Below are 14,057 nucleotides of genomic sequence, written 5' to 3' on the forward strand. Positions count from 1 at the left end.
CTGTGGGGCTCAACTTGGAGCTCTCAGCGATAGGGGAACGGGGAACTCCGCCACGGATGGCCCCGTCGGCAGTTATGGGTCCCCATCTCCGACGGTCTCCGTCTCGTGCCTAACCTAGAGCCGCCCGAATATTGCGCAACTTCAACAACTCAACTACATCAAACGCGCGTCTGTTATCTTATATGAGATCGCCAGTTCCGGATCTGTTACTTATGGTAGAGTTCTAAACATTAACAACTAGAAAACCGGTAATCCAGATAACCAATTCTCGGTTATTATCCATCACTAATCTTTCCCCACCTTGGACCGTTTCCTCTGCGGCATCTTCGTCATCTCAACCCTCATATTTCACAGCGTTCGTGATCAAGATTAACCGTCATGTCTACCACCGTAATTGAGACCACAGCCCCAGTCTCGGCGTTCACAACGGTCCAACTGATGACACCAAATGGACCTGTCTCCCGCCGTGTGCGCTGTGGGGCTCCCCGCACTCCAACCATTGATGAAATGCCCGTCATCGACCTCAGCTCCCTCGATGGAGATGCGACTGTGCGCAAGGCCATCGCAACCAAGATCAAAGCGGCTGCAGAGAACACGGGGTTCTTCTACGTCTGCAATCATGGTATTCCCCAGGGATTGATTGAGCAGGCTCTCGAACAGGTCAAGGCCTTCTTTAACCAGGAGCAGCAAGACAAGGATCGTGTTTCGTTTGAGAAGGCGGGCAAGTTCTGTGGTTATCACGGTGTAGGAAGCACGCAGATCAACAATCAGGAGACTAGAGGTAGGCAAACGGCTGACTCATGCCTCAATTTACTTACACATGCTCATTGTATCTTTCAGACAAGAAGGAAACTTTCTCTATGCGATATGATACTCGCATCGACCCATCACACGATTGTGTCGATGATATCAACTCCAACTTCGCTTCCACAGATTATGTCTGGGACGGGACAAGCCATCTCACGAAATTCCGCCCTGTACTCACCGAGTTCTACCAAAAGCGGCTAACCCTAGCCCGCAAACTCATTCGCTTGTTCGCCCTCGCTCTCGATCTACCCGAGGACTACTTTGACTCCATCATCACTACTCCCGGCGCTGACGCAGTGCACATTCACTACCCCGGTACTGACGGCAACACCGAGGATGTCGACGTCGGGATCGGCTCGCACACAGACATCCAGTGCGTGACTCTGCTCTGGCAAGACATGTCTGGTGGTCTGCAGGTTCTCTCGGCAGATGATGAGTGGCTCGACGCCCGACCGATTGAGGGGACGCTTGTCATCAACATTGGTGACTTTCTGCAGAGGCTCTCGAACAATCGGTTCAAGTCGACGGTTCATCGGGTGTACAATAGGCAAAAGACATCTCGCTATGCTATGCCCTTCTTCTTGGGGTTTAACCCGGATGCAGTCTGCGAGGTAGTGCCGACGTGTGTTGACGAGGAGCACCCTCCACTCTATGAGCCGATTTCGTGCGGCAAGGTAAATTGCACTTAGCGTTCATATTATAAACATTAAAACTAACTGTTTTCAGTGGCGTGATTCTCGTCTCAAGCTAGCAGAAAGTCCAGATAAAAAGGCGGTTTAATGCAACAGCTATAAAGAATCGGGAGCCGACAGAAATATTTCGGATAGCTGATATCTACACACAATGAGTTCGTAATACAATCTCGTATAAGTGGACAACAAATCAAAGTTGAATACGCACGGTTAATAAGTCCCATGCGGACTGACTCGTAGCAATTCTCTCTATTTCTACCTTTGTAAAATGACCTAACTGCTCACTTAATTATAAAACCGACACTCAGGTGTATCACCAGGGACGTTACTCCTTGCAACCTCACAGTAACCTGCAGCAATAAGGAGCCCTCTTCGTTGCCTTATACTCTGGTAGTTTATCGAATTCCCATTATCCATTCTTGAACCTGATTCTCTCCTAATCTTTTATGCTTTATGACCGTTGTCTTTAAGTGGGGGTGAGATACAATCCGCAATTTACCTGAGTGATTATATGTGATCCTCGTCCCTTGTCTAGTAAAGTTTGGGATCCATTCTGAGATGCTGGGACTATTGGTTATAGTAGCGGTCAACAAAGCAGTAGAATATCTCAACATGAAGTCTTCTGTTATAAATAACCAGTGCCTTAACTGGTCAATTCACCCAGTATACATCACTATTGTTATTTGTTACTTAACTCTCTCATACATACTACTTTCTTTTGCATCCACAGTGAAACCATTCAGTCTCCTTGTTGTCTGCCTCCCTGCTGTATCGGCAAACTATCCCTGGTGGACAAACAGTGGTTGGGCCAAGCCAGCCGATTTCAACAGCAAGGAATGTGCGGGTAATACCAACGCTCAATACTTCTGCGTACGTAGTATCCTTGAGCTTTCCGGACGTGGTTAACTGTTAGAAAGGGCGTTTTATCCAGCACAAGTGGTGTGAACCCAGAGCCCAATGCATTCCCCTGGAGGCGCTATACTTGCGCCTTGGCGGATACTCAGGGACGAGGATGTCACTGGGAGGGTGCTGTAGGAACTGTAAGTTGCTGCAAAGAATAATAGATTATAGTTACTAATTGGAAAATGAGTTATCTGTGTTAGCAATAGGCTTCTCAAGGAGGTGAAATATTTTACTAATAGACCTTTAGTGTTAAATGTATCCCTTATAGCGCTCAAGCTTCCACTTATAAGATAGAGTCCACTGTTACAAGCTATAGATAAGCACTATATATTTCTTCCAGTGTCATAAACCTTGCTAATTTAGCGTCACAGAGCCTCAATGAGAGCGGCTCGCATTGTCCGATAGATGCAGGCTCTGCTTACTGAGCCTCCAAAGCCTAACAATGGCCAGTCAACCTCGATCGAAGACTTGCTGTTGTAATATCTTGGTTCACTTTTGTATCGTTCTATCTGGGAATTTGTGCATTATTAATTATGAAATGCTTGTTTGCAATATCGATTATCGTTTATACTTGCTGGATAGTAACACTCCTTTCTACTCCCTCTAGAGTAACGCGTTATACATTGACTGCTGTAATCAGTGTTACTGTCACGAGTACTGCCAGGGGTAGTATTAGGTGTTGTCCTCATTGTAAACTGGTGTGAGATAAAAGTGATTGTGCCTGAAAAACTATAATTGCTTGGGACTCAAACTATCTGGGCATTTACCTACCGGCCTCGGATTGAACGAGCTAGTGCCTGACGAGTGACCGTATAGCGTGCCTGTCATGAAAGGGCAATGCACAAACAACGACAGTCGAGAAATTTCACCATCCCAGGTCGCCGCACTCCCAGAACCCCCAGCGTTGTAGACTCGGTAATAAGATCAGGTATACTACACTATCTATACCAAGCGACACCCACGGGCCACTGTAGCCAGTCAATTATCTTATAGCGTAGGTTCTAAGATTATAATAGTAGATAGCGCCTAAATTTAATATATATTCTCTAGAGGATAAGGGCTAAAGCTATATTAATACTCCTAAGGTAGGGTTAAAAGGGAGTTATATTTTTTAATATAATAAATAATACTACCTAAAATAATTATAAAATATATATATCCCTAATATGCATTGTTATTTATTACCTATTTCTATTATAAAGTTTATAATAAGATTTATCTTAAGTTATAATAATCCTATAGCCTATATTACCTAGAAGAACTACTTTACTTATAGCTACTATATATTAAGGTTTATAATAAGGATGTCAATCCTAGTATTGGAACTTGTTCCTTTCTAAGGGCTTACTAAAGTAGCTATAAGTTAAGCTCTAGAAATTTATTAATATACAGCCTATATATAAGTATACCACTGTTATATAAGATCTTATAAGAGCATAATTGGCAGCTCTACCTATATAGTTTATTTACTAATTATAACAGGTCCTCGACATACCTGACATTAACTTTTATCTTTACAAAGTCCTAATAAGAGGGTGGTATAATAAACAGAAGCTATAAAAGTGCTTACGATCTATAAGCCATCAAACTAGCCTGTGCTCAATAGTCAATATGAGCCACGAATGGGGATTGATGCAATGTGATTTATTAAGTGTTTAGCTGGTTATCTTCTTTCAAGTTAGTAAGCCGAGTTTAGTAGATTTAAGTGTTATAGACACCTAATATCTACACATAATATACTTAGATAATAAAGATCTAATAAGTTAATTAAAGGTTGTATAAATAAGATATAACTTATTTAACTTTTAGGTAAGATATTTAGCTTTTAGATTTATTAATAAATATTAATATATAGGAAAAAGTTGCTTCTTCTGACAGCAGGCATCGTGGCAGTGAAGCTATGATGCTGTTAGCGGTTGCGATCACAAGGTATGGGAAGTCGGATCGGATCACTTACTGCGCAGTGGATGATTCAAGCGTGGTATCTGCAGGGGTCGGCGACAGACCTTTGAAGTGGATTGCAGGAAGAAGATTGGGGCCAGCTGAAGAGCAAGGCCCTCCAGCTGGGTTATGTGCAGCTAGGTTCAGGCTGTAATTGAGGCAGCTAACTATGATGATATTGACTTAATGAAGCTTTGCCTGCTGAGGGTAATGAATGTTTAAATTATATAAGACTTTAGAGATGCTTGGATATACCTTTGGAGGCTGACTTGCAAACTTGAAAAAATATAAGAAAAAGTTAACTAGAGGCTTTATAATAATATATATATTAGTGCTATTAGGGCTAAGAAGAAGGTTAGACTAGAAGAAGGGTTAAAGCAGTCAGAAGGTCATGGCAGTATTAAGTTTATGAGTTAATCCTAAGGTTAGAAAATACACTTCTGATTTAACACGATGGTCAACTTGAGACAATTCTTGGATAAGTATTTAATAATAATTTAAACATCAGTCTATAATAAGAAGCTTTTAGTAAGTCTCTTATTACTTAGAACTCAATTTCTAGGCACTTATCTGCCGGTCTCGGATTGAAGCAGTTGGGCCCTGGCGATTGACTATGTAGTATACCTGTCATGAAAAGGCAACACACATACGACGATAGTCAAGAGATCCCACGTATCAAGGCCGCAACACTCCCAGATCCTCGGCTTTATACACAAGGCAATAAGAATATGCGTGCTAATATATAGATACAGAACAAGATCCACGAGGAAGTACATATAGCCGGCGAATTGTTTCATGGCGCGGGGTTTGGGGTCAAGACAGGGAACAGCGTCTAAATATAGCACATGCTCTCTGCAGAAAGGGGGCCAAAGCCGTCTGAGTATTTTTAGGGAGGGGTTAAAAGGGAGTCGAATCTTTTGCTCCGACATCATCATGCGACAAACAATAATGCCCAAAATGACCTATGATCCTTCACATCCCCAGCATCAGTCCGCATTCGTCACCTTTCTGCCTCGTGAAATCCGCGACAGGGTCTATCTTGAGCTGTGGCGTTCCTGCGGCCTTCGCCAACATATCGTCTGGCATCGTGATAAAGATGACAAAGCCAAATCTCACTTCTGCCCCTGGCGATGCATCACGCCATTTTCTGTACACGACGAGCTCCAAGAAACGATTGATGCCACAAGACTCCAGCTCGGTTTCCCATTGGGGGATAGCTTCAGCAACAAGGCCTACGCCCTGCAGCTCTTTTCTGCCTGGAAGAACCACTTTGCGTGTGGTCAGCGCATCGGAAGGGTCTATAGCGAAAATGCGGATCCTGGCATTAGGACCTGCTCTTCTCTAGGGTCATGCTGAAGTAGCCATGAAATAAGGTCGGAGAAATTGTCGACATGCAGCCCATATTTGAGTATGCTACTGTCATGCAAGGTCTTGTAAGAGCCTGATGGGCAGCTCTGCGCATATAGCTTATTTGCTAATCATTGGCGTGCAGGCCCTCGGAATGCCTCAAGTCAATTTACGAATCGACTAGCTTCATCTTCACAGATATCTTTGCTCTCAACATGTTTATTGATTTCTGTGAGGTACCGGAGACCTGGAAAGAGGGGGTCGAGGTAGCCATTTCGCCGCCAGCCTTTCGGACCTACGGCAGACATCTTGAGATATCTTTAGAGCCAGTCTTCCCTATGCTGCTGCCGTACTCGTCGCCTACGCTATCACCACTGCCAGAAGAGCGTCACACGTCTCGATTTCCACGGGCTTCGCCTTCATCTTTTGGAGAATCTCATGACCCTTAACATCTGGGTATCCGCCCGCTGCACAGAATTATTGCTAGACAGGAATGCAGATAATATCAACCAGAGCCCTTACAATATCACTCAGTTAGACCTTGGGTCTCTCAAAGAGGCCTTGTCAACCCTCAATCACGTGAGAAACGTCACTCTGAGCATGCCTTTGGCTCAAGTCTCTGAGACTGAAGACGGTTACGTTGTTGAGGATGCGATGCGCACCTACGAATATGGCGAAGAGGTGCGGGTGATAGATACCATCCAGCCTTATCACCAATCATTGAAGTTGAACGCTTGAGCAGCAATGTCTATTCAAGCAGAAAGAGGTATGTCAGCTGATTGAAAACGGGGCATTCGCACTGACATATTCGTCAGGGCGGTCAAACTGGCGTAAAATCCACAAGCAGAGTACCACGTTCACTATTCACTACTTGACACTTCCGCTCCAGGTGCGACGGAATCTCCACAACGTCGGGGTGTAGCTCGACTGGTTGAACTGATACGTGCTAAGGGGAAGAGAATGAAGAGATATCGCAAGACACAGTAACTGAGTAAAGAATACTGCCATGGGAAGGTGCTGGGCTATGATGTGGGCGGTGTCCAATGGCTCAGCTCATGCAGCCTCGATTACTCGCTCTGTTAGGCAATGAGAGACACGCCGGCTCTATTATCAGAGCCGTCGAGGCTAAACTTGCTTCCCGTCAAGCACCTGATGAAATATCTCAAAATTGCCCTCGTTCTTTGGGTCAAATACCGCAAACCATACTTCCCGCCACCAATTTCCCGAAAACTCATCTTCCCTCAATACCTCCAGCCAGCAATGAGCAATGTCCTCTGGCGGGTTACCGTAGACTCCACAGCCCAAAGCACCAAGCACAAGCATGTCATGTTTGTGTCTAGCCGCCATGCGCAAACAAAGTCTCATCTTAGCCTTTGTGATATCGCGGTCTCGATCGTTTGCAAAGACACGCTTTTCGAAGACTTCAGAACTGGACCTGCGCATTCTGTCCTTGCGAGGTTCGTTGGTAAAAAGGCGAACTGGTGGACTTCGTAAGGCAGCCACAGTCAGGGCGCTCACCACGGGGAGTTCTCTTGCTGGGAGTGAAGATATCTCATGGCCTGAGGATAGGTCATCACGCATGATGAGTGCATAGGGGCTGTAGAGAGCCTCGTCTCTCTCGAGGGGGTAGTGCTTTTTGTTGAGACTCAAGGCGAGGGTGCTGCGGTAGCAGAGTGCCTCCTCTTGGGCCATGGCCCCGTTGAGCCATCCCCCGCCTGGAGAGTGACGATTCGCAAAATTAACAACAATGGGAGGCTGACTCTTTGGACCAGTATCAGCTTGTGCCCTTTGGCAGAGTTCGATGGCAGCGTTGAGCGTATCATCGTTGATGACCTTTATGGTAGCTGGCTGTCTGTATGATGGACAGTGGCCAGGGTGAAGACGAGTAAGAGAGCCAAACGAGTACTTGACGGAGTGTCTCGCCAAGTCGTTTGTACCTAATTCTTTGAGCAGACTGCGAGAGATGTCTAGAGTCTCTTGTGCAGTAGCTCTGAGTTCTTCTCTCTGGCTGCTATCATAGGGACGGTATGGGGTTGAGTGCCGAGAAGATTGCCCATGTCGCCTAGTGTCTGAGAATGATGATCTCTTCATGTTCGAGTAAAATTTTGAGATGTGTTATCTTCATGAGATTGCGGATCAGGGCTTCTCGGGACTCTATCTAATACCTTCGTGCTAGGGCTAATAGCTTAATTAGATTATCGCATATGAAAACTGATTTAGGAACCTGCTCTAGAGGGCTAATGAATTCGCACCCTCGCCACGTCATTCGATATGCAGTAAGATTGCTGGGGGGTTGAAGGGGCCATCCAGTGAACTGGCCAGTCAGCAACGCCACGCTTGTGCATTAGAATGAATGCCTCAATTGTTCACACAACGGTGGAACAGGTCAGCTGATTGAACGTTTCTATTAAAATGATGGTTGATTACGCACTCTCACAGGGGGTTTGAAACACAGTATCACAATCACCGGACATTAGATGGAACATAAATATAAACGAATGCAACATATAAGACAATGCACTTCTCTTTTGGGTAATCGGTAGACCGATTCAGAATAGTTGCTTACTTACGTGGCCGTCCGTAAGAAGCTTAGTTGCCCAGAACACCTTGTAAGTAAGCTTATGTTCCCTGCAGCGCTGCATGCACTCGCCTGAGTTATGATATGAGTCAAGTCACCCAACCTCCAACCACCCGAAATTCCATTGGCTATTATTGAATACCCAACTTCCTTCTGATAAGCCGCAGAGCTCTCAGAGCTGATGTGATTACGCCAAAAGAGTTTCATGATTGATGATTGCAGATTGAAAGTGTAGAAAGGCCGGAGAATGGAAGGCAATTGTGCCACGTCAAGGATATCTAGGACTTTTGATGTGCATCAACGTCCGAGCTGCTCAGCAAACGTGAGGCGACAGTTTGACTGGCAAAGAGCTGCCTAATCCTTCTCGCCTCTAGCATTCAGAGGCTCCGGACATTCTGATCCGTTAACTGCTTGTTGTCAGAATAGGCGATACACCTTGATAGCTGTTCTACTTATATGGCTCCTCAGATCAGGTCATCATGGCACCTAGAGCCGCACTCGCATAAGACAAATCAAAGTATTTTTGAGATTCAAACGCTGTTCAACCGACAGGAATTTGTTGAAATAGCTTGCTTCTTTCATCTCTCAAAGTAGCCAGCCTCAAGTCTTGTCTTATAACCACAATGCCAATTGTATGTACTTGGCTCGACCACTTGAGACGGATACTAAGCAGTCTTTTAGCGCATGAAACGCTTGAGTCGAAGTGATCCAAACTACAAGGATCGTGAGGTCTACTCTATCTCGTATTTATCTTATCAGCACTAATCCAATTGTTCAGATGAGTTCAAGTTCTATCATTCATGGTGCCACGATGAGAAAAGTGCCAAGGTCAAGTCAATCTACTTAGCCAGTCGAGACGATATCGACAAGTCTTATCGGGGACAGCGCTTTTTCACATATCTGTAAGACAGAACTCGAGTTTACTGAAACCATGTGATCACTAATCTCAGTTACAGGAATGGTGGAAGTTATAAGAGGTTGTATCATGGTACCTCGCGTGCATGTCACATTGGAGAGTCGGGCAATGATCTGAAGCTCTGTCACGACGATGATTGTGGCACATGCGGCATACTCAGGCAGTCATTCAAACTGAAATATGCCGGTGAGTTCAGCGTTGAGGATAAATTACAAAAAACACACTAACATTCCAAGATGACGAGGGAATGTTTGGTCCCGGCATTTACTCTACACCAAATTCTTCAAGTGAGTCCCATTCATATTCCCCATTTATTTTGCAAAGATGTTCATCAGAGATACAGAAGCAGACGTCTACGTGAAGAACCACTATATCAGCTCAAACCTCCACGCTATGCTTATTTGCTACGTCGTGGCGAGCAAACCTCAGCGCAAATTGCTAGCAGACCACGACATCACCAGGCCCTCTCGTGGCTTCAACTGTGTAAGTTCCCGGTGCCTGTGAACGATTGGTCACTAACGACATCAAAGGTCGAGGGCGTTACTATCAATAACGGGGGGTCGCTTCAATACCCAGAGTTTGTTGTATATCGGGAGGATGCAATTGTTCCAGTTGGACTCATCATGTATACTCGGAAGGGTTGGGAGCCATTATGATTGGGAATCAGGCAATGCTGTGCTTAGGTGTGCTACCTGTCCAGGCCCTGTATAAGATTAATAAAATAGCAATTGAAGGTGCGACGCGGCTTCTACAGATTAAAGCTTAATAACGAGTCATTCGCCATGATTCATGATCAGTGCAAATCGAAGAACTTGGATGCTGGAAAGTATCGCCTGTTTTGGTTTAGCCGAGTTGTATGAGATTTGTAATCAAGTCTGCTCATCAGTCTTCACCAGGTCAAGATTTCTTACCACATAACTCGTAGACAAAACTCAAGCACACCAAAATCCATTTCCATTCCTAGAGCTGATTTCTTGCCGTTCTAAGCTGAGTTGATGCTGAGCCTGGGCTGAGGTGTCTGAGCAGGCCCACTTTTGGGATCACGTACCTGGCCAGGGTCCCCAGCAGGGGACCAAATCCGGGCCCATCCCATCACTAATGCAAAACCAACCATGTCAAGGCCGGAATGCACCCACACTGAGAGACAAAGATTCTCTGTGAGGAATGTCGTCGATGCTGATTTTATTGTAAAGATGGCCGCCAAATCATCAAGCGCGCTCGCTTAGGTATTGCAGCTAACGCTTTATTGCCCTTAAAACGGCAGATTTGGCCGCACTATCCCATGCCTTGCATAATCTCAGCCTGTAAAAACGTATATTCCCAGTGGCTTCCCAATATTCACTACATTTCTGCCATAGAGGGTGGCTTATACTAACAGAAACCTGTATTCCGAGACTGAGTATCCACTTTTCTGTTTTCATCCTGTAAACGTTGATCACGTTCCTTGTTATGATCCAAGACTGTGAATGAGGCTTAGAAGGAGATATGGCGTAGTGCTTGAGACACGATGGCTCCTTAGAAGTCTAAGTACCTTAACCTTTGCCCTGTAACTTCATGCTTCTTCTATTATGTTTACCACTTCTATTATTATAAGACCAAGTGCTCAAGATGGCATCTAAAGCTGCAGCATCGCATACGGAGTGGTAGACTCCTACTGCAAGTAAGAGACCGCCATCGACAAAGCTTGCTTGAGCTGCAAAGACGGGTTAGTCAGGACCTTGTGGCGTAACGTCGATGGGACCGAGTGGGGCGGTTGAGAATTCGGAGAGAGCAAAGCTTTTCTCTTTCAAGGCTGCATATGATGGTAAGGTGTCGCTGAGATCTTTATATCTATAAACGACTTGATTAGCTAGGTTTTAGTGGCAGGATAAAGAAGACATCGCTTACGGGAACTTGAATCCACTTGGTGAGTCGACAATCTGAACCCTTCGGGTCTTGGGATCCTGTCCTTCCTCTGGGCCCTATAACGATTAGATTAACAGCCGCCGATATAAGCTCTTAGTGTGAAAACTCACGATCACTCCTGCAATCCATGGAATAGACGTGACGGTATGCGCCAATCCCTTCTTCAGATTCTCGTATCTAGAGAAGTAAGTCAATTTTGCCTCTTAGCCTTGTTGAGAGATCAAACATACATCTGCAATTTATCCGCACCAGAGGTTAATGGGAAGCATAGGACCAAACGGATTCCATAAAGTCTCGGTATGTTCATATCAAGGGGCGTGAGCTTCTGCTGGGCGGAGGGTTGTTGAAGGCCGTACTGCTCCAAGCCAACAAGATAGTCATCTTGCTTGGCCTGAGTACCAGTTGAGATTGCGTTGGGAGATATGTTTTTGAGGACTGCAAAGTTGAAAGACAACAGAGGAATAGAGAAGGAGGGGAAATAAGTCAAGATGAAGCGACTACTTAAATATACCACTTAAAACTGCCGGCGTAATCACAATGGCGGGCTGCTAGTGTCTATTGAAGCCTTTGTCTCCAGTTAACTGCCTAGCTATTTCCTTATTTTTGATGTTAATTGGACATGTCAATGCATACCATATTAGGTTAGTCTCTTAGTATCCTTGCCTTGCTTTGGACATGGGTTGAGATGTCACGCTTTTCCTATTCCCGCTTCATTATCTATCGTCCAAGTTCAGAGTCTCATATTGCGCTTATATTAGCTATTGGATCGAATTGATTTGATTTAAATCCTATTACACCTCAACTTTCCTTTGACTGTATTTACCGTTAGCTATTGAACTTTCTGGGTAGTATTATCTGACATGTGCTGTCCCCCACCAACAAATAACCCTTGGCATGAACACAACGAACAACCGTAATCTTGTTGGTTGGTTCATTCGTTTCGCCAAAAGTCAAGGATTATATGCGAACTGGCTTTTTTCCATAATTCCAATTCGTCAGACCCCAAACTCTCCCCCGCTATGGAGCCGGAATATATGATATATCTCATCATTGTCATATCATAACGTGGCCGTCGCTTCTCAAGTCTCTGGTCCTTTTAACTTCTTCGTCTCTCTTGCAAAAATTGCGCGATATTCCTTTTCTTGAAATAAACCGCCACTAGAGCGCCTTGGCTTTTGTTTCGCATAATGTCAACGCCACCTGCAACTACGACGAGCCCCAAGAGCTCCAAGAGCCCTACCAAAAGCCCTGCCAAAAGTCCCTCTCGAACTCCCGAGCCGAATGTTGGAGATAACGGCGTTCTTTCAGCCGCACACTGGCAGCAACTCGCTGAGGTGCGTTTGTTCATGCTTAGTGGACATTACACAGTGTTGATGCTAACCTTAGTCAAGGAAGAGGACTTGAACGAAGACGATGGAAACTCACTCAGCGACGGAAGCCTCTCGGCCTCTACAGACTCAATGACTTCAAGTATCTTTGAGTATCGCAAGCTTCATGGACGTACATACCATCGCGAAATTGGAAATGCTCAGTATTGGTAGGGTGACTCTTTGTTTTATGCCGGATTAAAGCTTACTAAACAAGGGCTTCGAACGATGAGCGACAGAGTGAAACACTAGATATGAAGTGCGTTGGTGAAGGTTTAAGAAAGACTAGTACATGATTAACCGCTTCGCTAGCCATCATTGTCTAACTCTAGGTCTTGGCGGAAAACTCTATCTTGCTCCGATTGATAAGGACAAGATTACAGTGAGTATACCTTTTGCCTTTTTGAGGACCGGTTGGGAGGCTAACACTTCTCTTCAAGAAAGCAATCGACATTGGAACTGGCACTGGTGAGTTGTGCTGTTGGGACGTCGCTTTGATATTATAAAACTAACTAGAACTTCCTCTTCTATAGGAATCTGGGCTTTGTATGTTTTTGACTTAGACTCCTAATAACATCAACTGACTTTGGCTCCAGGGACTTTGCAGATGAACACCCGAATGTGGAGGTTATTGGCACCGATATATCGCCAATTCAACCCACCTGGGTTTCTCCCAATCTCAAATTGTAAGTCACCAGAACTGAGACCTGCCCCTCGTCTACTGACACGTATATTTCAGTGAAATCGAAGATTGTACTCAAGAATGGACATTTGCTCCCAACTCAGCAGATTACGTCCATCTCCGCTGGTTGGCCGGAAGTATCCCTGATTGGTACCAGTTCTTCAGAGAGGCCTACAAGACCTGCAAGCCAGGTGGTTGGGTCGAAAGCTTTGAACCCTCAGCTATTATCACCAGCGATAATGATACCGTAAAGGAGACTTCTGCTTTAGGCCAGTGGGGCAAGCTATTCATTGAAGGCGCCAAGAAATTCGGCATGAGCTTTAGTGTATACGAAGAAGAGCTACAGAGGAAAGCCATGGAGGCAGCAGGATTTATTGACATTCAGCAATACGAGTACAAGGTGAGAATGATTTTAACACATCAATAGTTGTTGGAATGCTCACATTCTATGACAGGCTCCTCTCGGTGACTGGCCTAAGGACCCGGAGTTGAAGGAACTGGGAGAGTTTGGTCGTCATGTTTTCCTCTCGGATACTGAAGGCCTGGTGCTTTTTGTGGCTAATACCATGGGCTGGTCGGAGGCAGAGATTCATGTTTACATTGCGCATGCTCGAAGGGAGATTAACTCGGGCAAGCATCATGCTTACTTTAAGCAACGGGTTGTCTGGGGACGGAAGCCAGAGGAATGAGTTTATGTGGAAGGGTCAGAAATCAATCGATCAGATGCAACGATTTGACTTGTAGGAACTTCAAATTGTCAAGGCAGAGAGAAGATAAATAGATTAACGGCATAGGACGACACCTAAAGGAATGGTAACAGTTGACGTTCTCATAATCCAAAATCTCCCTGCTCAAACATCCGAACTCAGCCAAGCTCTTGTCAACCCTTTGACCTTCCCCACCACTTTGGGTTTTGTCA

General features: G+C 45.1%; 6 protein-coding genes across 6 annotated transcripts; 4 read left to right on the forward strand and 2 right to left on the reverse strand.

Annotated features, from left to right (window-relative positions):
• The first annotated feature begins 165 nt into the window (after window positions 1–165).
• On the forward strand, window positions 166–1,634 carry FOBCDRAFT_320097 (uncharacterized protein). The gene is made up of 3 exons (XM_054704805.2): window positions 166–781; window positions 841–1,481; window positions 1,534–1,634. The coding sequence occupies exons 1-3, from the start codon at window positions 379–381 to the stop codon at window positions 1,585–1,587; spliced, it is 1,098 nt and encodes a 365-aa protein (XP_054560780.1). The 5' UTR covers window positions 166–378; the 3' UTR covers window positions 1,588–1,634.
• Window positions 1,635–5,291: 3,657 nt separating this feature from the next.
• Window positions 5,292–6,677, forward strand: FOBCDRAFT_240473 (uncharacterized protein; the record flags this gene model as incomplete). The annotated part of the gene is made up of 4 exons (XM_059610298.1): window positions 5,292–5,689; window positions 5,836–6,039; window positions 6,077–6,324; window positions 6,580–6,677. 4 exons carry the CDS (start codon window positions 5,292–5,294, stop codon window positions 6,675–6,677), a joined length of 948 nt encoding a protein of 315 aa, XP_059465021.1.
• A 138-nt stretch (window positions 6,678–6,815) lies between these two features.
• On the reverse strand, window positions 6,816–7,781 carry FOBCDRAFT_136278 (uncharacterized protein; the record flags this gene model as incomplete). The annotated part of the gene is made up of 1 exon (XM_031185359.2): window positions 6,816–7,781. One exon carries the CDS (start codon window positions 7,779–7,781, stop codon window positions 6,816–6,818), a length of 966 nt encoding a protein of 321 aa, XP_031041001.2.
• A 1,110-nt stretch (window positions 7,782–8,891) lies between these two features.
• On the forward strand, window positions 8,892–9,840 carry FOBCDRAFT_274843 (uncharacterized protein; the record flags this gene model as incomplete). Its single annotated transcript, XM_031185360.2, has 7 exons — window positions 8,892–8,900; window positions 8,950–8,992; window positions 9,047–9,170; window positions 9,225–9,370; window positions 9,421–9,471; window positions 9,528–9,667; window positions 9,715–9,840. 7 exons carry the CDS (start codon window positions 8,892–8,894, stop codon window positions 9,838–9,840), a joined length of 639 nt encoding a protein of 212 aa, XP_031041002.2.
• A 1,050-nt stretch (window positions 9,841–10,890) lies between these two features.
• Window positions 10,891–11,725, reverse strand: FOBCDRAFT_202371 (uncharacterized protein; the record flags this gene model as incomplete). Its single annotated transcript, XM_054704808.1, has 5 exons — window positions 10,891–11,014; window positions 11,072–11,145; window positions 11,200–11,266; window positions 11,320–11,480; window positions 11,723–11,725. The coding sequence occupies 5 exons, from the start codon at window positions 11,723–11,725 to the stop codon at window positions 10,891–10,893; spliced, it is 429 nt and encodes a 142-aa protein (XP_054560783.1).
• A 551-nt stretch (window positions 11,726–12,276) lies between these two features.
• FOBCDRAFT_274845 (S-adenosyl-L-methionine-dependent methyltransferase) lies at window positions 12,277–13,827 on the forward strand (the record flags this gene model as incomplete). The annotated part of the gene is made up of 9 exons (XM_031185362.2): window positions 12,277–12,423; window positions 12,481–12,626; window positions 12,674–12,715; window positions 12,769–12,838; window positions 12,897–12,924; window positions 12,990–13,002; window positions 13,053–13,142; window positions 13,196–13,538; window positions 13,594–13,827. The coding sequence occupies 9 exons, from the start codon at window positions 12,277–12,279 to the stop codon at window positions 13,825–13,827; spliced, it is 1,113 nt and encodes a 370-aa protein (XP_031041004.2).
• Between the last annotated feature and the right edge of the window lie 230 nt (window positions 13,828–14,057).

The sequence above is a fragment of the Fusarium oxysporum genome, chromosome V (genome assembly GCF_013085055.1).
Source record: "Fusarium oxysporum Fo47 chromosome V, complete sequence".
Taxonomy (NCBI): domain Eukaryota; kingdom Fungi; phylum Ascomycota; class Sordariomycetes; order Hypocreales; family Nectriaceae; genus Fusarium; species Fusarium oxysporum.